General features: G+C 46.5%; 3 protein-coding genes across 4 annotated transcripts in view; 1 reads left to right on the top strand and 2 right to left on the bottom strand.

Annotated features, from left to right (window-relative positions):
* The first annotated feature begins 2,948 nt into the window (after positions 1–2,948).
* On the top strand, positions 2,949–12,088 carry bicral (BICRA like chromatin remodeling complex associated protein). Of its 2 annotated transcripts, XM_084456284.1 has the most exons (12): positions 2,949–2,985; positions 5,685–5,730; positions 5,961–6,003; positions 6,948–7,010; positions 7,123–8,271; positions 8,707–8,776; positions 8,869–8,918; positions 9,087–9,136; positions 9,602–9,747; positions 9,867–9,961; positions 10,046–10,148; positions 10,518–12,088. In XM_084456284.1, exons 2-12 carry the CDS (start codon positions 5,690–5,692, stop codon positions 11,018–11,020), a joined length of 2,313 nt encoding a protein of 770 aa, XP_084312410.1. In that variant the 5' UTR covers positions 2,949–2,985; positions 5,685–5,689; the 3' UTR covers positions 11,021–12,088. The 2 variants fall into 2 exon arrangements, with proteins under 2 accessions (XP_084312410.1, XP_084312409.1); XM_084456283.1 differs by lacking the exon at positions 2,949–2,985 and having other exon boundaries at positions 5,628–5,730.
* Positions 12,089–12,935: 847 nt separating this feature from the next.
* On the bottom strand, positions 12,936–16,777 carry LOC311324091 (uncharacterized protein). The gene is made up of 4 exons (XM_084456475.1): positions 15,438–16,777; positions 15,044–15,163; positions 14,225–14,341; positions 12,936–14,099 (listed from the first exon to the last, which is right to left on the bottom strand). The coding sequence occupies exons 1-4, from the start codon at positions 16,552–16,554 to the stop codon at positions 14,071–14,073; spliced, it is 1,383 nt and encodes a 460-aa protein (XP_084312601.1). The 5' UTR covers positions 16,555–16,777; the 3' UTR covers positions 12,936–14,070.
* Positions 16,778–19,369: 2,592 nt separating this feature from the next.
* Positions 19,370–26,436, bottom strand: part of LOC311324209 (guanine nucleotide-binding protein subunit alpha-13-like) — an 8,818-nt gene continuing 1,751 nt past the window's right edge. The window contains exons 3-5 of the mRNA XM_084456616.1: positions 22,813–22,863; positions 22,311–22,511; positions 19,370–20,504 (exon numbers count right to left, since the gene is read on the bottom strand). Coding sequence (XP_084312742.1) covers positions 20,133–20,504; positions 22,311–22,511; positions 22,813–22,863 — 624 coding nt within the window. The 3' untranslated portion in view covers positions 19,370–20,132. The remainder of the gene's footprint in view (positions 20,505–22,310; positions 22,512–22,812; positions 22,864–26,436) is intronic.

The raw sequence follows: 26,436 nt of genomic DNA on the forward strand, positions 1-26,436 counted from the left end.
GTGTGGGGGACGACGACTCTGACTGTGGTTTGTGCTTATGCACCGAACAGCAGTTCAGAGTACTCAGCCTTCCTGCAGACCCTGAGTGGAGTCCTATTTGGGGCTCCTGCAGGGGACTCCACTGTCCTATTGGGGGACTTCAATGCACACGTGGGCAATGATGGAGAAACTTGGAGGGGCGTGATTGGGAGGCATGGCCACCACGATCTGAACCTGAGTAGTGTTTTGTTGTTGGACTTCTGTGCTAGTCACAGTTTGTCCATAACAAACACCATGTTCGAACACAAGGATGCCCACAAGTACACTTGGCATCAGAACACCTTAGGCCGAAGATCGATGATAGATTTTGTTATCGTATCAGCCGATCTCAGGTCATGTGTTTTGGACACTCGGGTAAAGAGAGGGGCAGAGCTGTCCACTGATCACCATCTGGTGGTGAGCTGGTTTCGATGGCAGGGGAAACCTCTGGACAGACCTGTAAAACCCAAGCGTGTAGTGAGGGTGAACTGGGAATGTCTGGAGGAAGAGCCTGTCCGGAGAGATTTCAATTGACACCTCCGGCGGAGCTTCTCTGGCATCCCTGTGGAGGTTGGGGACATCGAGCATGAGTGGTCGGTGTTCAAAGCCTCCATTGCTGAAGCTGCGGCTGGGAGCTGCGGCCTGAGGGCCATAGGTACCTCAAGGGGCGGTAACCCTAGGACCCTAGTGGACAGCGGTGTTCAGGGAAGCTGTCCGACTGAAGAAGGAGGCCTTCCGGGATATGTTAGCCTGGGGGACTCTAGAAGCAGTTGCAGGGTATCGGCTGGCCCGGAGGGCTGCGGCTTCGGCCGTGACCAAGGTAGAGCAGCGGGTGTGGAAGGAGTTCGGAGACACCATGGAGAAGGACTTTCGGTCGGCACCAAAGTGTTTCTGGAAGACCATCAGACACCTCAGGAAGGGAAAGCAGGGAACCATCCAAGCTGTATACAGCAAGGAAGGGACACTGCTGACCTCAACTGAGAAGGTTGTTGAGCGTTGGGAGCACTTTGAAGAACTCCTGAACCCGACTAATCTACCTTCTACGATCGAGGCAGAGACGGAAGATGATGGGGGGTCATCGTCAATTTCCCTGGAGGAGGTCACTGAGGTAGTCAAACTGAAATAAATTGCAGTAATTGTATTTCAACAATGTGTCAACCATATCATTAGCCTTAGGCACACTCAACAATGGTGTAAAAGTTAATGGTGCTAAGCTTTCTCACTTGTGGTGTGTGTGTGTGTGTGTGTGAGAGAGAGAATGCTGAATCAAAAAGCAACAGATTCAGGTCTTTATTTGTCACATGTAAAAGTACAGTGTACAATAACAGTGAAATGTTGCTGCTGGCTCCATGTACTTAATTACATGTCACAGGGTCTCACTCTTAACAACCCTGAAATCAAAACTGCTGCTGTTTAAAACCTCAGAGGGATTACAACATATCTTAGATCAACTGTATTAAATGTGTCAGACCTGGGCCCCGACAGACAATCTGAAAAATACATACATCTGGGTATTCTAGAAAAGGTCCAGATATCAAGGAAATAGATTCACATTCTCACTGGGCTCCACTGATATAAATAAACACACACACACACACACAGTGCTTGGGCCAAAAAATCCACAGGAAATCTTGGCTGTGAATGAACTGAGAGACAAGGCTGAGCATTCTATAACATAAAAAACCCATACCAATTAGGACATGGTTGAAAGTATTTTATATCAATAACATAATCTATCACATAATATGGTAGTAAAGTGTGGGTCCATTAACACATAGGAGTTTGAAAAATGGAATAAATACAATGTACACGAGGAGCTCTGCAAAGGTATCCTCAGATAATAAATAATTCATACTGAGTAGAATTAGGCCAATTTCTTTTTATAATCAATATCCCCCAAAAAGAAATTCAAGCCCTGAACTGCCCAGAGGAACACAGAGAAGAGACCCCGCAGCCAGCTGGTCCCGAGGCTCAGTTCTCTGAGCAACACCTACTCCACCATGCCTCAGGACAACACTCTGGCCCATGCATCCAAATAACAAGACAGAAACAAAATGGTATTACCTAATGGAAGGACATTACAGAAACACAAAGTAGCCTAAACTTTGGATTCATAGGGACAGGCTGTCACAGGCAGAACCATGACGCTCTGCTCAGAGGGCCGTGTCCCTTTGTGGCCTATGCACTGAACTTCATGTTTTAGGGGGGAAATGTTGCACAGACACAAATAATTTGAAACCCTCACAGACAAAGCAAAGTATGGTAACCTGCCATAACATAGGGGCATGCAGTGTTTGACTTGTTAGACATGTTACATTACATTACAGTCATTTAGCAGACGCTTTTATCCAAAGTGACTAACATCCAAAGTGACTAACAATGACATGTGAGTTTGACTTATTTTTATCTGTATTATCTGTGACTCTTTCGTTACACTTTCATTGTAAGTTTTCTTTGACAATACATGTCATTCTTATCATGCCAATAAAGCATTGCAACTGGATTTAATTGAAAGAGCTCCTCACATGCCATCATCTGAATATGCTCTAAAAGTGATTTATGTTAATTAGTTAGGTGAGTCAATCTACGTGCGTACTGTGTTATGGTACTGTATCATCCACATACTCTACCTGTGTGGGCCTTGATCAGCTGGCTGCCACATCAAGGTGTGGCATCGATTGGTGGCCCGCCCCCTATCGTTTATTTCGGTCAACAATGCAAGAATTTCAAATGGGGGTTGAAATATATATTTTTGGTTTAAAAGTAGGATTAAAAAAAACAAAAAAAAACAACGAATACTTGTTAATACTAGCTGTCTTTAGCCTATGTTTAGAATTTAGCGTTGATTGTGTGTGTATATTTCCTATGTTATTACTGTAGGGCTCTGCTGCCGTCTGTGCGCTGTTCGACAACCCGTGCGGTGATGGCGAGGAAACCCCGTTGACAAGGCACTGCTTTTTCATGACGGTGAGTTTCCCTTTGAGTGTATTATAATTTTGTGATAAAAATTTCAAGGAAAAAACACACACAACCTCCTTCCTCCCTTCCTTCAGGGAGGGAAGAGAGCGAGTGCAGAGAAAAATCTAGCAGAGACAGAACAGGGACAGTGAGAAAAATAAGAGTGGGAGAGAGAGGGAGAAGAAGAAGGAGGAGGAGGAGGAGAAGGAGGGAGGGGGGCAAATTAAAAGTTGCCAAATGGAGATATTGGGTTTCAAGAGGAGTGAGACTGTTAGTAAGGGTTTGCCTCTTTTCGGTCGTCTTCGTGTTATGCTAATCGAAATAAATATTTATGTCTCGGCACGGTTTTAGTCCGTTAGCGGCAACGTTATCAACGAATTCTAGCTACCCGTCGTTTCCAAAACAGGCGATGGCAGATCCTGCTAACCTCGGCAGGCCGGTGCTCAGGCTACCGCCACTAAAACGGTTACCGAGAGGCGACCCGTGAACGGCTGCCGAAGACTCCGTACTCGGTGTTGAATTCCTCTCATTCTACCACGTCTGTGTCGAGCAAGCCGAGAGAAATGCGACGTTTGCCTCCTGGCAGATGAGCTTAAAGAAGACTAATAATAATGGAGCCTCCTCCGTTCGTCGTAGCAGAGACAGACAGGAGAGGCTGGAGAGGACGGGCTCTTTTGTGTTCGAATAAAAGTCTCATTCTCTCCAGTCGAAGTCTATTTCTGGACATAAAAATCGCAAGATGTAACGTTAGCTGGCTTCCGAGCGACGTTTCCTTGCGGTTAAGTGTCAGGGCGGACTGTCAGGGCTGGTATATTTGACGAGGTTAGTTGTAGCACAATGCTAAGGACGGTTTGGGAGGGTGTTGCTGCGATGTCGAAATTCAATTGGAGCAAAAACGAGTTTCGACTATTTCTTCTTTTGGATGAGCTGGTTTATAAATTACCCCCCAGCCCTGCCTGGCTGTGTCTGTCTGCCTTCCCCCACTGCTGTCCCTCTCTAGCCAACCTTAGCTAGCAGAGGTTTTCCCCCAGTCGCCATTCTTGCAGTATATTTGTGTAGGGCTAGCTTGTGCTAGCTAACGTTTAACTCCCATTTCCCCCTCATTCAAGATAAAGGTAGATTAGCGTTACATTAGCTAACGTTACTTGATATATTACTTTGACACCCAGATGCCATTTAATGTCCAATTTGAGCCAAGCCAATTCACACAACTTAGGTGCTTTACTACATAACATTCGATACACAATGTATGTATAGCTAGCCTAGCTACCTTGAACCAGCTAGCATCAACTAGCTCTATCTAGAAACGTGAGCAACGAAACTGAACCACCGAAAATGCCCATGCTAGAGCATAATAGCACTAGATAGCTAGGCTAGTGCTAGCTAGCTGGCAAGGTTACATAGCTTTTAGCATCATTTATTAACATCAGAACGACGACTTGTCGCTTTACACTGACTTCATATGTGAAATAAACAAACAGTGTGATAACCGCTTGGTTCATTATTGAGTAAGCTTTAGTTAACGTTAGCATAGCTGTTGAAATGCGAGTCTAAACATGACCCTGGCTTGTTGAACAACAAAGCTGGCAGCTGGTTAACTGCGTAGCTATGGAATTTGAGCCATTTTGTTTGTAAGCAAATGCATTTGTATAAGAATGCTATAGATTCACTAATGATACAATGTCATCTGCGCTAAGTGGCAACATTTGATCAAATTTAGATGCATAACTGCTGGCTTGTGGAGCCTTTGATCACTTTTCAATCTCTGGAACAAAGATGGTGACTGTCATTACTAGCTAGAGCTTCTGCCATTTTGTAACAAGCACTTGCTACATCGGTGTTACATCCAACATGATTGTATTGAGTTGTTTTTCTTATGATCTTATACTACACCGAGATTCAAAAACATTTTATTAGTCTGTTTTCCTTATCCATAAACCCCCACCTTGACTATTCAGTTATTCACAATTAATCAAACAATAAAGCTTTGTAGCTATAATTGCTACACAATGAAGGTGCAGGCCAATAGATGAGTAGTGTCTTTTTTATTGCTGCCATTTCATTTTCTTACAATTTAACTTCCTGACAGACGTACTAGTAGGGGCAAATTGAGCACTGTGCACTGAAAAATAACCCTCAGGGAACAGCTTGGGGTCCATGAGCCTGAGCCTGTCAACTCCCTCAGCTGTCCTGTCATGCAGCTGTCAACTCGGCTCCATGACAGGACAGCTGAGGGAGTTGACAGGCTCAGTGACCAATGGGGAGGGCAGTTGAGAGCAGGGGGCAGGAGCTGTAGGAGGGGACTACAGTATGGTGAAGCTGCTCTGGACTAGCCCAGTAGTACTATTCTCAACCTTCTCACACCCTGCTCCCCACTCCACCACAGAAAATAAAGGGTTTTAAATGACTGATTCCATGCTCTCTGCCAGAAAGCCGTGACTGATTGTGTTTCTACACCACAGAGGGTATTTAGATACAAAACTACATTGATGGTTCCCTACCACCACCTGGTTGCTCAATAACTTATTAGTGTTGAGTAGTATGTTGATAATTGATTCATAATGTGAAAACTATGAACATGAAATTTACTTCACATAGGCCCTATTGAATTTTTAGAACGGGTAACTTGGTATCAAATCTTGAACTGTCAACCATTTTTTCCCTCTCCCCCATGTTCCAGTCTCACCTCTCTACACCTTCTTTCTCAGGTGTCATGGATGATGAGGACGATCGTCGTCTTCTGGATATTATAGGGTGAACACCTTTAAATAACATTGTCAATGTGCCTGATTGTATGCTGTAGCTGACCAATATCAATCTACCAACCTGATCAGTATTCATTGTCTGGTTCAGTCACATTCACAACACTGAAGACAACAGGTGCAAAGCAGGTTTACACACCGTTACAAGCCTACTCTGTATGCTACTCGATCTCTGTTGTCCTGTAGTGTCTAACCATCCATCTCTCTTTGTCTCCCTCATAGAGATGTGCAGGCGTTGAATGACTATCTTCACGGCTCCAAGTCTGTGAGTGTCTCCCCTTCTGCGCTCTCTCCCCAAAGTGGTTTCCCATGTTGCTCTGCATGTTTTGTGGCCCTCATGGGGTTCTGTTTAACAAAACAGGACACCAAGTTAGCTTACATTCAGCCTGGGCACTTTCTGGACCATGCCTTCACTTTACATCTGTTCTGTCAGAGTACAGAGTAGGCTGAGTATTAAGGGATGTTAGCTAGGTTACTGGGCGTCGTCTGTCAGGTGGGTGAGCCCGGGATGTGCGGTGGGAGTGAGTGTTTTGACGTTTTGACGTCAGCCATTAAACCTCTGGAACTTGTCCAGAAAGCTGCTGCTCGCCTGGTGTTCAACCACCCCAAATTCTCCCACACAACTTCCCTCCTCCGTTCCCTACACTGGCTCCCTGTAGCGGCTCGCATCCAGTTTAAAACTCTGGCGCTAACCTACAGGGCAATGAAAGGAACAGCCCCCTCCTACCTCCAGGCCATGGTCAAACCCTACATCCCCTCCCGACCACTACGCTCTGCTACCTCAGGGCGACTGGTTGCCCCGTCACTCCGAGGCTCCTGCGGTCGATCGACACGGTCACGGCTCTTCTCTGTCCTGGCCCCGCAGTGGTGGAATGAGCTGCCCACTGATGTCAGGACAGCAGAGTCGCTGCCCATCTTTCGTCGCAGGCTCAAAACTCATCTCTTCAAGAAGTACTACAACAATCCTCCCACCTAAGCACTTATTATATTATATTGCACTGTACTTTAGATTGTGATTCTTGCACTTTGCCTTCAGCACTAGATTATGCTCTTAGTCACTTGTTTTAGAAAGAAGATGCACTTGTGAGTTCTGGCAAGTAGTAGTACATTGGCTCTTCCTACGTTAAACGCAATTATTGTTAGTCGCTTTGGATAAAAGCGTCTGCTAAATGACTGTAATGTAATGTAATGTCTCTGTTTTCTCCGCAGATCGAGGAGGATGATGTGACAAATGCCGCGTGCGAAGAAGGAAACTTCTTCACTGGAAACACTGTGAGTTCACGCTAGATTACTCTCTTCAACTGTCACAGGGTTTTTATTGGTTTCTTTACACTCTTGTGACTGTGAACCAACGACCCTCCCTCCCTATCTCTCTCTCTCTCAGGCCAGATCGGACTCTGTCCTGAAAGATGGCTCCTCCTCCCTGGGTGAGTTCGGTGAGGATTCGTCAGGGGCAGGCCTTCAGCTCTCCAACAGCCTGTCATTCATCGAGGATGAGCTGGGGGACGCGTCTTCTTCTGGAGGGGTGGACCTGGACGGAGAGGACCAGCCTTTCGACATCCTTCAGAAGTCCCTCCTGGAGGCGGACATTACCGAGCATACGCTGGCCCAGGAGGCCTTGCTGGACTCTCAGCCCGCCCCCGACGCGGTCCAGGCCCCCGCCCCCTTCCCCTCCCAGCTGGTCTCGGGGGGCTACGGCGGGGGGGCGGGCAGACTTGCCACAGCGGCCTTCCCCGGGGGCCAGTTCCTCCAGGGGGTGTCCCAGCTGCCCAATGGCTCGACCGGGCACATCCAGGTGGTGGGCTCGTTTGGGGGCGGCGGCGGGGTGATGACCCTAAGCAGCCTGGAGAGGTCCCCGCAGATCCTGCTGAGGCCCGGGGCGCCGGCTGCAGGGCAGGTGTTCGCCCCGTCCCCTGGCCAGGTGGGCCTGCCGTTCAAGAACATCCCTCTACAGAACATCATCATACAGAGAGGCCCAGGGGGGACCCAGACTCTGGTCAGACCCATCCAGCCCAAACCCCTCCAATCCGGGACTCAGACCGTCTACAGCCTGGCCACCTCTTCTGTTACTAACGTGGGTGGACAGTACACCACCAACGGCTCCATTGTAGTTCACTCGCCCCTGGGCCAGCAGCAGGGGCAGTACTTGTTGCCCGGCTCTCTGGCTCTCACGCCCGCCAACGCCGTCCACAACGGCCCCGCCGATCATAACGCCAACACCCTCCTCGCCAATCAGAACGAAGTTCAGCTCATCTCCGGGCAGAACTTCACAGCGACGGCGGGAGGTCAGCTTATTGTGAACCAGGGGTTGACCCAGACGTGGTCGACGTTTCCTGGTACGATTCCCACCCCCGCCCAGGCATCGTCCAACCAGGGGCGTTTGACTCTGGTTGGCCCAGCGACGGCGGGGCTGGGAAGGGGCCAGGTGTCCGGCAGCCCAGTCCAGCGCCTCCTGGTGACCCAGACCCAGAACAGCACCTCCCTGTCCCCTCTTCCTGTCCCAGCCCCTCAGGAGCAGCAAGACTACAAACAGGTAGAACAACGGCCGCCTCACCTCACCCAGTCTACATTCAGATTCAGATTCAGATCTTTATTTGTCACATGCAAACATGATGTACAATCATAGTGAAATGTTACTGCCGGCTCTGTGACGACCTCAAAAGTTACAGGTAATTACAATACACAAGTTACCAATTACACACAAAAAAGTACAATGTATGGCTAAAGCTAAAGATAAGGTGCCGGTGTGGATGTATTACACAAGAAATACCATCTATAATGTTATACAGTCAGTCTGTATAATGTGATCTTCCTCTCACCCACCGGCAGCACTGTCCTCCATTCCTCTGTCAGTTCATCACACTTTCCCTTCTCCCTCTAGTATATATCCACCATCACCATGTTGTTCATGCTGCTCCCCTGGTTTCAGTACTGTCCTCTGAGAGTGGCCTGTCCTCCTCTTTCTCAGGAATCCTCGTCACCTGCCCTCCAACAGGACTTCCGACAGACACAGCTTGTCAACCTCCTCGGCATCAAAGGTCTGTATGCGTGTTGTTTCTTGTTGGAATAGATTTCTGTCAACGGCTCCTACTCTTCCCTGATCCTCTGGTTGGTTTGTTTTCTCTCCTAGCTGTGAAAACGATGACCTCCATCAGTCAGGAGTCCTTACTGAATGCACAGGTAGGCTACAGGTTACACATGTGTGTTTGGGGTGATGGGGAGCATTGATGGTGATAGTATTAATGGTTTTGACTGTGATGTATTAACGGTCTTGACTGGGATGTATGACTGTGATGATGGTGATGTTAAGTTGATGATGATGAACTGATGATGATCATATCTCCCCAGGTCAGCGCTCAGAAGAGGCCAGCTTCTCAGCAGCTAACCAGAGGAGGAATGTGAGTAATAAACCTGTTGGTACGGGAGAGATGCATACTAGGTGTTCGTATGGGAGAGATGCATACTAGGTGTTAGTACGAGAGAGATGTATACTAGGTGTTAGTATGGGAGAGATGCATACTAGGTGTTCGTATGGGAGAGATGCATACTAGGTGTTAGTACGGGAGAGATGTATACTAGGTGTTAGTATGGGAGATACAAACTAGGTGTTAGTATGGGAGAGATGCATACTAGGTGCAGGTTACCTTCTGCAGCCAAACCAATATTGTTAATGTGAAGTGAATAAAACTGCAAACTAAATAAAACTCCAAAATCCCCATGTTCTGTTTTCATAATGTTGTCCCTCGCTCTTTCTCTCCTTCTCTCTCCTCCTTTCTCTCCCTCTCCCCCCTCTCTTCCCCTCTTTCTCTCCCCCCCCCTCACTCCCTCTCTCTATCCCCCTCTCTTTCTCTTTCTCTCTCCAGGATGCTGCAGCGCCTGAGGAAGGATCACTCTGGGGTTCTGTCTCCAGACTACACCTCTTTCACCTCATTGGACGACGCACTGCACAGACTCCTCCCCTATCACGTGTTCCAAGGGGCCCCACCAAATCAGGACGAGTTCTCTCTTGGTAACACTCAGTCAACATGTTTAAACATGTTCAGCTTAGTCACAAACACAAACAATAGTAGAGTTGTGCTGGTGTGTTCGAGTTTGTATATCCTTTAAATGTAGTGTTTTTGCTGACAGTGGACGAGGAGTTTGAGTCCGTGGCAACTCAAGTGTTGAAGAGAACCCAGGCCATGGTGAACAAATACAGACGTCTACTAATGGTGGAGGCTGAGGTGAGACACGCACGCACGCATGCACCCACACACACACACATTTCAGTGCTGCTGCTAACACACGGTCTGTCACCCTCTTCCCAGCGCTCCAGTCCTTCTTCAGAGATTGTAATGATTGACAGGACTTTTAACCAAGAGGAGCGCAGCAATCTGACGCAGGACAGACGCATGTTACTAGTAGACCCAGGTAAGACAGACATGTTACTAGTAGACCCAGGTAATACATGTTACTAGTAGACCCAGGTAAGACAAATATGTTACTAGTAGACCCAGGTAAGACAAATATGTTACCAGTAGACCCAGGTAAGACAAATATGTTACTAGTAGACCCAGGTAAGACAAATATGTTACTAGTAGACCCAGGTAAGACAAATATGTTACTAGTAGACCCAGGTAAGACAAATATGTTACTCGCAGACCCAGGTAAGGACATCTGAGACAGGGTTGTCAGGCTATCTTTGACAATATTTAAAAAATTAAAGTAATGAAGAAAAACTACTGTAACAATGTTCTAAATCCAGGGCCACCGTGTTTGATAGTTGTCCTCTCTGTGCAGATGGCTTCTTGGAGGACTTCTGCTGCGGAGTGAAGTCCAGCTCTGTCTGGCCAGACCCCTACTTCTCTCCCCCCTCGTCCAGCTGCAGTCACAGACAGGAAGGGAGGGCCCCCACAGAGCCCCCCTACAGGACAGACCCCGAGGCTGGCTACGGGGACCCGGGGGGAGGAGGAGAAGATGAAGGAGGAGGAGGAGATGGAGGGGGCGGTGGTCTCCCCCAGCACTTAGACCCCTCTGCTAAGAGCATCCTGGACCTTAAAAGGACCCAGCAGGAGCGCTATGGCGGCACCAACACTAGCAACAACAGCCTCGTCGCCGGAGGCAACTATCTCCACGGTAACCTCTCATCGACGGCGCTGTCGGGAGGACAGACTCACTACCAGGCGTCTCCCTCGTCCTCGCACCCCTCCCATCCCCCCCTACCCACGGACCCCGCCTCCCCGCCCCCTCCCGACACGGACTCTGTCCTCGAGGCGGCAGTCAACAGCATCCTGGAATGTTAGCTGTGCTCTGTGGCTCCACATCGACGCCATCCCTCCTCCACTGCCCCTGGGTTCAGGATTTTACTTGTTTGTTTTTTTTCTTCTTGTCACTCTGTCAAAGTCTGTTGCAATTGCATTCATCCCCCTCTTCAAATGTGCAGAGGGTTGTTCCTGTTAAGTGTTCCTGTGAGAGTCAAATCTTGTAGTTTGAAGTTTGGACGATGGGTCCACAGTCCCAGAACCCCCTGTCGTTTCACACAGCCCTTTCTTGCACCACGCTACGCCCTACTAGCTATGCTGACAACAGGGAGGAGGAGGATTCTGTGCCTGAGAAATTCTATCTTGTCTTTGAAAAGTTTACATGAAGAAGCCTTGATCAAAAATGTCCCTTCACTTTCTGCACCTGGCGTCACACAGGTGTGTCAGAGATGAGTCCGGAACGTGTCTGTTCCTTAGAAGAAGAATTTGAGTTGTTTTGTGCTGCAACTCCACACATTCAGCTCAGATGATGGGATCTCACAGTGCTATGAGATGATGTGTCTCAGCACATACTGATCTGATCATTTGAACGGGCTTTTGTGGAGTGTGCACCGCGAACGACCTCAAAAACTCATCTCTATGCCTCTTTGACACACACAAAGTATCTAGCAAACATATTTTCAGCCTTTTTTTTGTCATTTTATCTAATTTGGCATTTTGCCTCTTTTCTTTTGTACCTTAAAGGTATGTGACCACCCCCTACACACACACCCACACACACACCCACACACACACCCACACACACTTGTCTGAGTGTATTTGTGTTAGGGGAGGTAAATCCTCAGATTGAGGGAGATATGTTACATGTTTATCTTTACACTTTTATCTTTTTTATTTAGATTGTATTTTCTTCAGTTTTAAACATCTCTATTTTGGCATTTACAATGCCAAAATAGCTGTGTCCCAGCTTTTGAACACGGTAAGACGATACCGTCATGTTAAAGAATGAGCCTTGCCAGTCTTGGATTGTATTTGTGTGTTTGTGTGTGTGTGTCCGTGTCCGTCCGTCCAACCTATGCATATTGCTGTATGCTAGTGTGTCTGAGTACATGTACTATGTATAGTATATGTGTCCTTGTGTGTGTGTGTGTCATTAAAGTTCATTCCCAATCATTTACACATTCATCCAGGATTCATTCATTTCCCCAGAACCCCCACCCCCTCCTGTTTTCCCTCCATCATTCCCTCTCAGCAGAACCAAACCCAGTAGGAAGGTGTGTGTGTGTCTGGGAGCCCAGTAGGAAGGTGTGTGTTTCTGGGAGCCTGTGTGTCTGAACTAAGGAGGGAGCAGACTGAACGCCTTGCAGAAACATCTGTCTGTTATCCTGTTGTTGTGCTTGCATGTGAGTGGCCTTTACAGCACACTTTGCATTTCAACCACATTCCTCAGACAGTCCTTGACAGGTGAGAGAAACCCAGCTGCTCTTGGTTTGGGCCGTGTCTCAGAAGTCTTCCTCACATGCTACACTGCTTGTTTCATATACCTTGAGGGGGTGTAGTGTTTCATTTGAGGTTGACCAATTGGATGTGATAGAAAAATTACAATTATGATGTCATGCCCTTGAACCTATGAAATGGTCTGGGTTTGATAGAGTGACATCTCTAAATGGTGTGAGTTAGTGATGCCACTGTTGGTGGTGTAACTGGCGTGTGCACACATGGGTGACAAAGGATGTGATGATTTACTGTGCTTATGTACATTTCCTGTTTGTTTTTTTAAAATATTTTTGCCCCTATTTTCATTGAGTTTTCTTCTTGAATGTGTCACTCTCAACTTGATTTGTGTATCTTTTTTTTGTATAAAAAATCAAAACGTGAAACACAAAATATTTATAATTTTTGTAAGGAGAAAAAAAGAATGTAAAACAAGATAAAGGAAGTTATTTTTATTCTGTTGGCTAAGAAATGTTCCAAGAGAACTTAAATTCAGTCAGCCCTTCATTTCTAGTTAATGTGTTCACTGCAACAACAAAGTGAGAAGTTAATAATAAATTCCTTTTGAATACAATCACACAAGGGTTGTTGCCATCATTCACGCTTCACTCTGAATAGCCCTCCAAATATATTATACACAATAGACATGCACTACTACTTAGGCACCAGACATACTACTGCCTACTAAAACTACAAATGAAAAGCAATTCAAGAGTGATACCTGGTGGACACTATGGGTAGTTTGTTACAGCAAATCTTAACAGGCCTATGCACACATGATGGTGCTGTTGACTTGGTTTTTCATCAGCCATGGGCCCTACAAGTTCATTGATTCTATTGTAATCAATTCATAAAGTATTTTGCACAGTATTCTCCCCTCTTTAACAAGAAAATAAATGTATAACAACAAATACATCAGATACTCTTAATACATTTGTGTGGAAACAAATACATCAGAAATTATTCATACATGTGTGGTATGTCTATATGAAATTTAATTCACTGTGACAAATTAAATCTACAGTATAGAGAGCAGCTGCACATGTAAACATACAAGCCTGTCTCTAATGTTTGTCAATCTATCCATCTGAGGACTGTGAACGCAAGCTATTAGTTTTCATATAAATTGTTTTGTTCACTTGTAAATTATCATTGTAATTTTTTCCCCTAAATGTAGAAAGGGTGCACTGAAAATGAGACCTTGGTTTCAATGGATCTCCCTGCATAAATAAAACAAATCCAATCTCCACAGCACACCAGGTGCTCCCTGCCTCCACGACAGGTTCCATTCTGTAATGTACCCCTGGTAACCCTAACCCTGGTCTACCATAGGGCTCTAGCGTTACTCCTCCATGACGGGTTCCATTCTGTAGTGAACCCCTGGTAACCCTAACCCTGGTCTACCATAGGGCTCTAGCGTTACTCCTCCATGACGGGTTCCATTCTGTAGTGTACCCCTGGTAACCCTAACCCTGACCTTGGCCCTGGCCTATCATAGGGCTCCAGCGTTACTCCTCCATGACAGGTTCCATTCTGTAGTGTACCCCTGGTAACCCTGACCCTGGTCTACCTTGGGGTCCAGCGTGTCTAGGGCTCTGTCAGTGGTACCTCCTCCAGCGATCTCGCTCTACAAGATGAAAGAGAAAACAGAAATTAAAACAAATAATCTTGTCACTGGACTATCACATGTGTGATAGCACTTCAGTTATGTGCTGAACGTTATTTTTTGGACACTCACACTAATGCACTTACTAATATGCGGGTAACTCCACATGTAGCTGAGGACGCAGTATCCCGCTAACAGCATGGCCACACCTCCCACTCCACCTCTCTTCACATCTATATATCTCCTGTAGTACCACTGCCAGCCTGAAATCATGACACGCACACACACACACACACAGTAGCTTAGACTCATAGATGACAGTCTTTGTTTAACCAAGTTGAATTGTTTAAACTTCTCAGTTGAAATACCAACCACCCGCATCAAATTGCTCGATTTTCCGTGGGTGTAGCTGGCTAAGTGACGTGTCTTCGTAAATGCGTTCATAAACACAACTCAATTCAAACATATCATCTTTTAGGTCACCGCTCAATTTCGACTTGTCAAATATCCACGCATGGTGCACACTATGCCCTTTGATAACAACGCCCATGACGATACAGTACTAGAAGTCACACATCGCTTGTAGCCGGCATTCAAATGTTTCTCCTTCCCTGTTGATGAAGTCTGTGGATTTAGCTAGGGGTTGTTTTGGTAGTCAAGGCGTCAACGTTTTAAAAATTCTCTGTTTCCACCTGTTCACACTACAACGCAATCAGGACTTTTCAAACTAAAACTGGGTCAGCTTTTCAAAAGACTCAGTTTCTCAGGATTTAAAATGCCAGGGTAGTGTGGACGCTAGGTGTAAAAGTAGTAAAGTTATGCGTTTTAAAACGAAAATGTATCAGTGTAAACGAAGCCAGAGGACCCGAGATCTAACCCAGTGAGGCAGGGCAAGCAAAACTGACAAGTGATGCAGTGACAGCTGTATGTGCTTGTATTTATGAGATGAGTGTGTGACCTCTGACCTTTATGCAGAGCCTCCACTCCCTCTCTGGGACTGCTGGGACATTTGTCGGCTAGCCAGCCAGGCAGCTCTCTCAGTCTCACGTCCCCTAGAGTCCGCTGAGTCACGCCACCTACGGCTCCTTTACATACACACACGCACACACACACGCGTGCGCACACACACACACACACACACAGTACACACACTCGCCCCCCATCCCAACACACACACACACACACACACACACACACACACACACACACACACACACACACACACACACACACACACACACACACACACAGAGTAGTCTTTTTCAATGAAAACATGCATGCAGCTTTGACAATTTAGGGAAACAACTGAATAGAGAAATCCCAGTGAGCATGCCATGTCATTATCCTGAACTACTGAACCTCCAGCCTGTTGCTCTGCGACGCGGCTCTTTTCCCGGGTGTCCAGCTGCAGCCGCTCTGTCGTCCGTCTCTGACCGACGACGCCCCCCGTCTCTACGGTAACGCTGTTGAGGACATCAGAGGGCGGGGCGGACGGTAGGGAAGAGGGACAGTCGAGGGGCGGGGCCTTGTTAAGGAATCCTGTCGTTGATGCTGCGAGGGCGGAACGCAGGGTGGTCTTTGTCGTCTCGTTACCTTTACCTGTCCTGTTGAGCGAGGGCATGTTAGCCTGGCAGCCGTTGTAGGTGGGCGGGACTGGGTTAGCCACGGGAGATAACAGGGCAATGGTTTGACGTTGAAGACTAAGGGGAACACTTGTGGTTCGACTAAGGTCAACGTTGACCGGCTCTGTGGTGCTTATCTTGGCGTACACATGATCGGTGCTCTTTACAGTGGTTGTGGTTTGCATATGGTCCAGTATGGACGTCTTGCTGTAGCGACCATTAGCATTATAGCCATCTGAGCTGGTGTACTCCTGGAGCATTGGGCTGGTTTGATCAATACCCAGCCCCTCCGCCCCCTTCCATGATAGCACCTCTCTGCTACTCTCCGCTTCCAGCTCATCCCAGAAACGGTTTCCATCATCGGCCCTAGCAACGTCACCACCCAGAGCCTGCAGCGTCCGATCCTCCAGCATTCTGTGCAAAGGATCCTGGGAAACGGATGGTGTAGTTGTCCGAGGCAACGTTTTTTTCGCCTTTTCTCTCTGCGATTCCCTCTTCGTCATGACATCTTTGAGTTTGGGGTTGACGGTGATGAGGACGGGGTCAAACACAGGTTTAGCGTCAACGTCTGTGGTTCGGGTGGCTTTGGATTCAGGCTCAGAGACGGACCTGACTAGATGACTCAGGCCATCCATCACAGACAGGGGTCTAGGGGAGAGAGGGTGTAGAGCTGCTTCTAGGGCGGGGGGTGGCTGGAGAGCCAGTGAGGAGGCTGGGGTTCCTTTCTGTATCTCTGATACTGGCTTTGACTGTGACGCCTCAATCAGGGCACGCAGGCTCCTCTTCTTGGGTTTGGTGACGGAGGGAGAGGTGGGGAGAGAGGGGGAAGAGGTTGACACAGCGGAAGACTTCATTTCATCTACAAGCTTCTGTTTTATCTTCTTACTTGTTGGTATCAAAGTTGACGACGAAGAAGATGGTGTTGGTGAAGACAATGATGAAGACGGTGTCGGTGAAGATGATGAAGATGCTGTTGGTGAAGACGATGATGAAGATGGTGTTGGTGAAGACAATGATAATGAAGATGGTGTTAGTGAAGACGATGATGAAGATGGTAATGGAGAAGACAATGATGATGCTGGTGTGGCTTTACTCTTCCTGGCTGTAGGAACCATAGTTGTTGAAGACCATGCTGGTGAGAGAGACTCAGAGAGAGGCGGAGGCCATGACGGTTTCTCAGTCCGCTTAGCTGACGATTTCTTGCTCTTCTTTGGCGTTTCTGTGGACGGTGATGATGTCAGTAGTGAGGGTGACGATGACGACGTCTTCGTGCAAGTGATGTCATCAGGCAGATGGGCAGCAATGGGGTGGCTCTTGGAGCCTTGTGCTGCCTTGGCGACAGCAGGGGCCGATTTGCAATGGGGCAGGTGGGCTTTGAGCCTTTTGAATGTTTTCTGACAGAATGGACACACCTCCGACATGTCTAGAAAACAAAACAGAAGATTTATGAATGTCATTTCTAGTAATAGCAAGCTTGCTGTAACTGTTAGATCTGGGCAGAAGTCTAAAAGCACCAATGTTGTTTTTTTTAAACGAATCTTCCAACAGCTGCAGTTAACAGCCATATCCGCCTGCATAACTATTCTACACAAAACACACCGCAGAACGTCGCACGGCCAGAACTTTACAGAACTTGTACAAAGGCACTGTTTAGAAAGGTTATTGGCAACCTACCTGCGCTGTGTACAAAACGTGTTCTTGCCCTACAGTCGCTACAGAGCATTGGATTATACGATATTTTATGTAAGTTACATGTGAGAAAAGACCCTTCGGGTAGCACGATGAAAAGCCTGAATGCAAATATAGGCTAGGATTTCGATTATTCCACATATGAACATTGTCTACAGGACACAGAATGCAACATGCATTGTTTTTATTCTCGTGAATTACTCCACAACAAGAAAACATTATTATACTGTATTATTATACTGCATTTAACGGAACTACTTAGTTTGGTCAGGAGGCGTGGTCAATGACGCGTTACATCGCAGCTATAATACGGCTGCGCAACATCAGCCAATCAGACACTGTTCCTCCGTTCTCTGAATCCACGGTTAATTACCTCCTGTTTCATCAGTTCTCTGAATACCTCAACGGTTCCTCCTGTTTCATCATCACAACAGAGCAGTTCTCTGAATACATCCACGGTCAATTACCTCCTGTTTCATCACAGCAGAACAGTTCTCTGAATACCTCCACGGTTCTTTCTGTTTCATCACAACATAACAGTTCTCTGAATAGCCTACATCCATGGTTCCTCCTGTCCTGTTTCATCACAACAGAACAGTTCTCTGAATACCTCCACGGTTTCTCCTCTTTTCATCACAACAGAAAAGCGCACCTGGCTGACCAGAGTCCCACTCCCGTCTGGCAGTACTTTAAAAGCTTCTCTGAGGGTGTTATTGTGAGCAATGAGCATACATACATCATGAATGAACTGGAGGGATCCCACACTCCATAAGAAAACATTTTTTTATTGGAAAAGAGTGGCATTGAGGTTCGACTAATAAGTGAGAGGAATTAACCGATTTTAATTACAAAAGCACATATCAAGAAAACACAATCATATAAGCAAGGCCAAGTGTGAAACACATTTACAGCAAATATCTGTCATTAATAACAAAAAAACATTTACATATGGAAACAAACCAAAGATATCGCATGTGGCGACACAGCTCAGTATTGTACAAGGAGGCTGAACAGGTGCGCCTGACTGTTGATTTAAACAGTCCCAGTAAAGAAAGCACTGAGTGGTTTGGCAGCAACTTCACTGATCTGGAGTCAGCTTGTGGCAGGCCGATGGACAAGTCATTTCAACCCTACCTGAACCTGCACGGTTGATCTCGGATCAGTAAGGCCCCTCCAAACAGCCACGCTGTTGAATTCATTTAAAGGACTAGTTTTGATATTTAGCATCATAAGCCCTGTTATAAGGTTATTTACCATCATATACAACGGTCCATATAAAACTGTTGAGACTTTGCACTTTTGAGATATTAGTGCTCCTTGGTCATGTCACAGCTAAGTCACTAACCATATAATGGATTTATATGGACATATATATGCTTAGCCTGTGACATAAGCAATGAGCACTAATATCTCAATAGTACACACAATTCAATTTATATGAACTGTTGTATATGATGGTAAATGACCTTATAGCAGGGTTTATGATACCAAACTACTTACAGGTGTAAGTCTGTGAGTGAGAACAAGAGAAAGAGAACACACACGTGCGTTCTCAACAACATGGATACACAGTTGTATATTCAGGAAACAAAGCAAATCATGCCAAGTTCCAAATCAGCACAAACTATTTCAAATTTCTGTACATCTATTAACAAGACATTCATTAGAATGCAACCCTAGGTGTAACCCAAACGTTTCCGCGTGCCCTGGGTGGGATTCGAACCCGGGGTTAGCTCTTCACTGGCGTGGGTGAACAATATTTATACTGAGGGAGTGAGTTTAACCAACAACTCACTACCTACAGTATGCAGGACTCACGAGGACTCTGTTTCACTGGGTTATACAGGGATGGGGGAGAGAGAGGCCCCAGGGTCAGATACAGGGATAACAGCCATGGATAATATTGATTAACAGGCTACAAGACCGGACTGACACGATCCAGTATCTGGATCGGCACTTTGATTATAATATTATAATTATAATATAATATAATTTGATTATAATATTTTTGTACAATAATAATAATAATTATTATTATTATTATTAACAGTGGTCTCCATTCAACCCTGAGAAAACAATTTACTGCCTGTACTACCTGGCACTCCACTACTGTATTAGTGGTGCATGTGCATGTCCTCTCTACCATCAGGAAATATAATTACAATACAAAATTGTGTAAATCATATTTCACAGACACACTTCATAAATCACAGACAAGATACAGTTGACTGGGAAGATAGCATAGGCACGACTTTGGAAGACCGTATCATGCACACACAAACACACACCTAAAGGCCACATTTGAACAGTGATTGAATCTATTGAGCCGCGTGTGTGACATGTCTGTAAAGACGTCTCGTACTTCTCCCTCCCTTGTACCGTCCCACGGTGCCGCGGGGCTGCGCTCAGTTCAGTGGAGAGGTCTCAGAGAGGGAGCCTGGCAGCAGACAGGGCTGATCTGACATCAGTGTTTATCCAGCGTTCGTTAGCTCCTGTCCTTGTCACCAGCCAGCATCATGGTTCAGCCCCTCCCTCCTATAGGCCGCTTCCGCCGACCGCAGAGAAGATTAGCCAAGCAGTCGTCGCAAGGGGAGTTAAAACCCAAATAAAAACATTCATACAATCGGAAGGGAGTGTTACAGATCCTCCTCAATATGCGAAGGTCCCCAAATCAAACCTCTGTACGGCCCTCTACGTTGTTCTCTCTCAGGTCCTGTTCTGGGGGTCAGGGAGGACGGGGGGGTCACTGGAGCATGAGCTGCTTGAGGTTGTCGTGGAGGATGGTGTCCTTAACGTCTCGGAACACCAGGCGGATGTTCTCGGTGTCGATGGCGGTGGTAAAGTGGTGGTAGAGCGGCTTCTGGGTGGTGTCGCGCCGCTTGCCCCGGAAGCAGTCCACCAGGAAGCGCTGCACGTCGGCCAGGCTGTGCTCGGGCCCGGTGTAGTCGGGGAAGTAGTTCCCCAGTGCCACGCTCTTCACCTTCTCCTCCAGCAGGTCGGTCTTGTTCAGGAACAGGATGATGGACACGTTGCTGAACACGCGGTTGTTGACGATGGTCTCAAAGATGTCGAGGGACTCTCGCAGGCGGTTGGTCTGACGGTCCTCCATCAGAAGCTGGACAGGGAACATGAAGAGGGTTGGGGTTAAAGGACTAGTTTGGTATTTGGCATTATAAGCCCTGTTATCAGGTTATTTAGGGTTAGAGGGTTAGATGACAAGAGAGCAGGACAAGGAACATGTTCACGATGAAGGTGACCACTTTCTGAATCTGAGGACAGACACAAGGTCAAAGAGGCCTATAGGTAGACGAATAACCATATATGTCTGTTTGGATTTTTTGGGGAGAGCTTGATCAGTAACAAATGTACAGACCATCCTAATAATATTTTATGTGAATGATATACACTATATGGACAAAAGTATTGGGCCACCTACTGTACACATTACACCTACAGGAGCTTTTATGACATGCTCTTCTGGATGCAAAAATTCCCACAGACACATTCCAAAATCTTGTAGAAAGCCTTCCCTGAAGAGTGGAAGCTGTTATAGCCAACTCCATATTAATGCCTATGAATTTAGAATGGGAAGTCATAAAGGCTCCTGTAGGTATGTGTAGGTGTCCCAATACTTTTGTCCATATAGTGTACAGCACTTGCAAGTACACGTCTTCTATGTAATGATATGAATTTAACCCTCTTCTGATGTAAAAGTCAGAAGACACAGATTACAAAACAGTAACACACCTGTAAATGTGACCTATATGGTTATTCATCTGTAGGCCTCAACAAAGTCAACATGCAAAGATACAACAAGTAGTTCTGGGACTTAAGCGTTTTAGCCATCTGTTCAGTATCCACTATTGGCTACAGGGTTTCTGCATAGCCACTGGAATGGGCTTTATTGACAATTTTGACCTGTTTGACCTGACATAACGGGTATCACTGAAACCTGGCTAAGGAGTAGCGTTTCTGGCCATTACTGGTTTTAACCTGTAACCTGTAAAAAAGTGATAGGCTTTGTTTTACTCACTGTGACTATACCCTCATGTTTTGAATTTCTTGCTCTTAAATTTGAGAATGGGTCTAATAATTCTTTTGTTGTTGTTGGTGTCTATAGACCCCCTTCTGCTGATCGTTTGGCCGATCTACTGTCTCGCTTTACCAACTCTGAAATCATAGTCATGGGAGATTTTAATATTGATTGGCTAACAAATGCTTCAGACTATTTTAAAGATGTTACGGCTAGTCTTAATTTATCCCAATTGACCAGTGTTCCTATTAGGCCTTACTTAAAGAATCCCCTAAAATCTTAACTTATTGACCTAATTTTCTGTAATAGAGGAGATAAAATCCTTAAAAAGAGTGGAGTTCTTGATCTGGGTATTAGTGACCACTGTTCCATTGTATGTATTTGTGATACACATGTCAAAAGAACCCCTCCTCATAATCTAATTAAAAGAAACCTTAATCATTTTAATGAACAAGCCTTTCTTCGTGACCTTCACAACAGTGGTATCTACTCCACATGTACAATCCCTGATGTTGAACTAACCTTAGAATTGTTTACTTATACTTTTTTATCAGTAGTAAATGAACACACTCCCTTTAAAATAACAGATCTAGTCCCTAGTTTACCCCTGAATTGTCATCCTTATTTCTATCCAGAAATGAAGCATGATCCCTTGCTAGACGTACAAATGAGGCTTCTCATCGGGCTGCCTTTAGAGTCTTTAGGAATAAATGCATTCCTCTTCCTCTGTACCTTCCGAGATCTGTTCTGCTTTTAATACACTTTGCTGCAGCTGGCCATATATTTAAGGATGTTTTTAAGGATGATGATGTTGTTGATGTTAGCTTGCCTATTGATGATCTGTCTATTGAGCAGGCTCACATGCCTACCTACATGCTACATGTGTACCTGGTCGTATTCAGAGGAGGAGACAAGGAAGAGGATGGATGTGACGCAGTCGAAGCACTCAAACCAGCGCCTCCTCTCAGAGCGCTGGCCCCCCACGTCCACCATCTTGAAGGGCACGTTCTTGATCTCAAAGTCGTACTCGTGGATGCCCTTGGTGGGCTTACGGGCCAGGAGGATGTCCTGCTGACTGGGAATGTAATTCTGGAGATGATGAAGAGCAGAGAGAGAGAGAGAGAGAGAGAGAGAGGGATGGAGAGAGAGAGAGGGAGAGAGAGAGAGGGAATGAGAGAGAGAGAGGGAAGGAGAGAGAGGGAGAGAGAGAGAGAGAGAGAGAGAGAGAGAGAGAGAGGACAAGAGAGAGAGAGGGGGGGGGTTATTTGGCAGCCACTGTGGGGTCTTCTAGAATGCCCAGAGGCCATCAAGGTGACCCAAACAACCTTTTATGACCAATAATCATCATTACAAACAATAATCATCATTACAAACCAACAGAGAGACTTACCGGCTCACCAAGTTTCTCCACGTTGTCCAAGAAATACTTCACAGACTCCCCCTGTGTGACGAGAGAGAGGACATCAGATTACTGAACACACATTTAGTTATGTGAGATTATCTTAAATCTAACATCAGATTACTGAACATATGCATTCAATTACGTGAGATTATTTTAGATCTCACATCAGATTACTGAACATACATTCAATTATTTTAGATGATCTTAGATCTAAGATAAGGTTTGATTCAGGAATCAGGGGAACCGTCCATCAGCTGGTTGGTCAGATCCCCCAGTCTAACCTCTGACCTGTAAATCACAAACTGCTTGTTCGTTCAGCAGAGCTTTAAGAAATGAATAAACCATACTGATCTCCAGAAGAGACGCTAGCCTTAGCATGACAGCCAGTCTTCCTCATCAGTGATCATACACAAGAACACGGTTTTCTGTGCCAGAAAAAGTGTTTTTCCACACAGTCCTGTTTGTGTTTCTGAGCTGGAGGAACAAGCCTAGACATGAGGTGAACACCTCCAAGAGTAGCTCACATTCCAGCCTGTGTGTGTTTGAGTGTGTGTGTGTGTGTGTGGGTGGTGGTGGGGGTTGTGTGTGTGTGTAATGCGATGTATTTCAGTGTGCACACTGAAGCACAGAAACAACAGTAAACAGTCTGATGACCAGAACACCTGACCTGACAAGCCCCGCCCCTCACCTCCACACCTGAACTCCATCAGCGATCAAGCCCCTCCCAAAGCAATCACTCCCCCCACCTGGAGCCGCAGTCTCAGCAGATCACTGGATCCTCTGAGCTTCTGCTACTTACGACCCCATGACCTCCGTGCTCACCTGTCCTGGACCCACTGCCTGAACCTCAAAACCTCTGCTTCTGTCGCTCCCATCGGCCACCCTCTGGTCCCTCCCCCCCCTGGCTCCTCCCCCCTAAGACTCTTGGCCCCTTCCCCTCTGGCCCCTAGCCACTCCCCCTATGTCTCCTGGCCACTTCCCTTCTGGCCCCTCGCTGGCCTCTCCTCCACCTCTCACCCCCCAAGGTCCAGCACAGTACATGGTGTAGAGTACACAGTACATTGTGTAGAGTACACAGTAGTACATAGTACAGGGTGTAGAGTACACAGTAGTACACAGTGAAGGGTGTAGAGTACACAGTAATACACAGTATAGGGTATAGAGTACACAGTAGTACATAGTACAGGGTGTAGAGTACACAGTAATACACAGTATAGGGTGTAGAGTACCAGCTTGTGAGTCGAGGACTACATCCGTCTCCCCGTCTGACCTCTCCCTGCTACCCTACGGCTTCTCACTGCTCCCCTAGCGCTCTAACCAGAGCTGGTCCTCTCTCCTCCTCTGCAAGATCTCACTCAGCACTCCCCAAGAACCACCCTCCAGAGCCTCACTCCCAGCACGTACCGGAGAGTACACCAACATGACTCACTCATCTTTGCCATCACCTTTGACTCCAATCCACCAGCATCAGAACGTAACTCTGCGCTGTCCCATTCTTCCATGATGCATTCATAGTTCAAACTGCCCAGTTATCACCCACACCCAGATCCAGCTATCACCCACACCCAAACATCACCCACACCCAGATATCACCCACACCTAGTCTCACCCACACCCAGATCCAGCCATCACACACACCCAGATCCAGCCATCACACACACCCAGCTATCAGCCACACCTAGTCTCACCCACACCCAGATCCAGCTATCACCCACACCCAGATCCAGCTATCACCCACACCCATCCACACCCACACCCAGCAATCACCCACACCCAGCCACCACCCACACTAATGTTGGATAGTTTACTGCTGTCACAGCTGGCATTGTGAGTCTAGTGACTCCGATGTTTTGTGTTCGTTTACTACACCTGTCCCTGCCTCTGGAACTCACCTGACCTGACAAACTGGTGTGTGTGTGTGTGGCTAGGGTTACAGAGGGGAGGGGGAAGTGTGTACCTGTCCTTAAGCCAGTTCCACTCTGCCTCCTGACTCCGCCCCCACCCGTACACAGGCCCTGCAGCTAGTAGTAGTGGATTTAGATGGATTTCAAGGATAGCTACCGCCTGCAAAAGCAAAACTGATATAGGCTGGTTATATAACTTTTACAATCTCTCTCTTATGAGCCTGACCCATGGAAAATATACATTCAGACATGCTGGAAAACGCTCTGGTCTCTGGCGTGATCAGATGTGCTGCTCAGAATCCTGGAAAGACATCATCTGTCTGCCTCACTACTGGACAGGCCAGAAATATGGTGTCTTAAGAGGACAGAAATATACAAACATTTGATGTTCTGGAATGATAACATTTGTGTGTGTGTGTGTGTGTGTGTGTGTGTGTGTGTGTGTGTGTGTGTGTGTGTGTGTGTGTGTGTGTGTGTGTGTGAGAATCTGAGTGGTGTCTGCATGTGTTCTGTGTGCAAGGCCTAAGGTTGTGTTTGTAAGCAGAGAGCAGTTTAAATCCAGATCAACATTCCAACTCAGATCACACACTCCTTCTCCATCCCTCCCCTCACCAACAAGCTGTGTGTGTGTGTGTGTGTGTGTGTGTTGTATGTGTGTAACGTATGTAAAAAACAACAACAATGCTTTCTTCAGTTCATATTCATTCTTTCCACATAATCTCCATGTGCTGAAAGGCTGTCAGCCGTCCTGACACAAGGGGGTGACACTGAGGTATAAACAGGAAACACACTAAATCAAATGTCTGAGCACACAACACACACCACAGAGGGAGAGAGAGAGAGAGAGAGAGAGAGAGAGAAAGGGAGAGAGAGGGGAGAAAGAGAGAGAGAGGGAGAGAGGGGAGGGAGAGGAGAGAAGGAGAGAGGAGAGAGAGGGAGAGAGAGAGGGAGAGGAAGAGAGAGAAAAAGAGAGAGAGAGAGAGAGAGAGAGAGAGAGAGAGAGAGAGAGAGAGAGGGAAGGAAGACACGAGGCCAGGGAGGAGCAAGTGAGTTGCGCCTCAGTTTCACTTTCCCTCCAGTGACCCACACTCTTCAGCTGTAACTAGGGACCGTTTGAGATTTATGGGAGGAGGGTCACTGGAGGAAAACAGGGGAGGGTCATGCTCTTTACATTTTAAGTCCAAGGGAGGGTTATTGTTTTTTAATTTGACTCCAGAGGAGGGTAATACAAATTTGAATCAATCAAAATAAAATAGTTTCTTCAGCTTTTCGGACTTCAGCAAGCTGTTTTGTATGACTCAGTATCAGTCGATCTTTGTGCTTGGCCTATCCAGAATATACAGCATCTGGCCAATCAGCGGTGCTCTGGGTAGATTTAGCAACTCGTGAACAGACACCGACATGAGGAACGGTGTGGATGACTCGATTTTAATTTCGCATTCAAGTTGTTTTCTTCTTATTTTGAGTAACACCATTTTGAATAGTGCCTTTTTGGTGGAGGAGGGTCAATTTTTTTTCCCGATCACTTGGGGAGGGTCAAAGGAAAATATATTTCTGTCGGAGGAAGGGTCATGCATTTTTATTTCCGAGCACTCTGAAGTCCTCCAGTGACCCCCCTCCCAGAAAATTTGGACAGTCCCTTACTACACTTTCCCTTTAGGGACCCACACACTTCAGCTGTAATGTTACTGTCTGTTGCCAGGTGATG

Source organism: Borostomias antarcticus, assembly GCF_949987555.1.
Source record: "Borostomias antarcticus genome assembly, chromosome: 22".
Lineage (NCBI taxonomy): Eukaryota > Metazoa > Chordata > Actinopteri > Stomiiformes > Stomiidae > Borostomias > Borostomias antarcticus.

What these genes read in the sequence shown, in the direction of transcription:
- LOC311324091 (XM_084456475.1), bottom strand. Translation starts at nt 16,554, where the DNA reads ATGAAGTCTTCCGCTGTGTCAACCTCTTCCCCCTCTCTCCCCACCTCT. An exon ending in CGCAGAGCAACAGGCTGGAG is followed by an intron (nt 15,164 to 15,437) that starts GTTCAGTAGTTC and finishes GTGTATGTAAAG; the next exon opens with GAGCCGTAGGTGGCGTGACT. An exon ending in GTGGAGTTACCCGCATATTA is followed by an intron (nt 14,100 to 14,224) that starts GTAAGTGCATTA and finishes TTCATCTTGTAG; the next exon opens with AGCGAGATCGCTGGAGGAGG.
- bicral (XM_084456283.1), top strand. Translation starts at nt 5,648, where the DNA reads ATGTTCCAGTCTCACCTCTCTACACCTTCTTTCTCAGGTGTCATGGAT. An exon ending in CGTCTTCTGGATATTATAGG is followed by an intron (nt 5,731 to 5,960) that starts GTGAACACCTTT and finishes TCTCCCTCATAG; the next exon opens with AGATGTGCAGGCGTTGAATG. An exon ending in CAACCTCCTCGGCATCAAAG is followed by an intron (nt 8,777 to 8,868) that starts GTCTGTATGCGT and finishes TTTCTCTCCTAG; the next exon opens with CTGTGAAAACGATGACCTCC.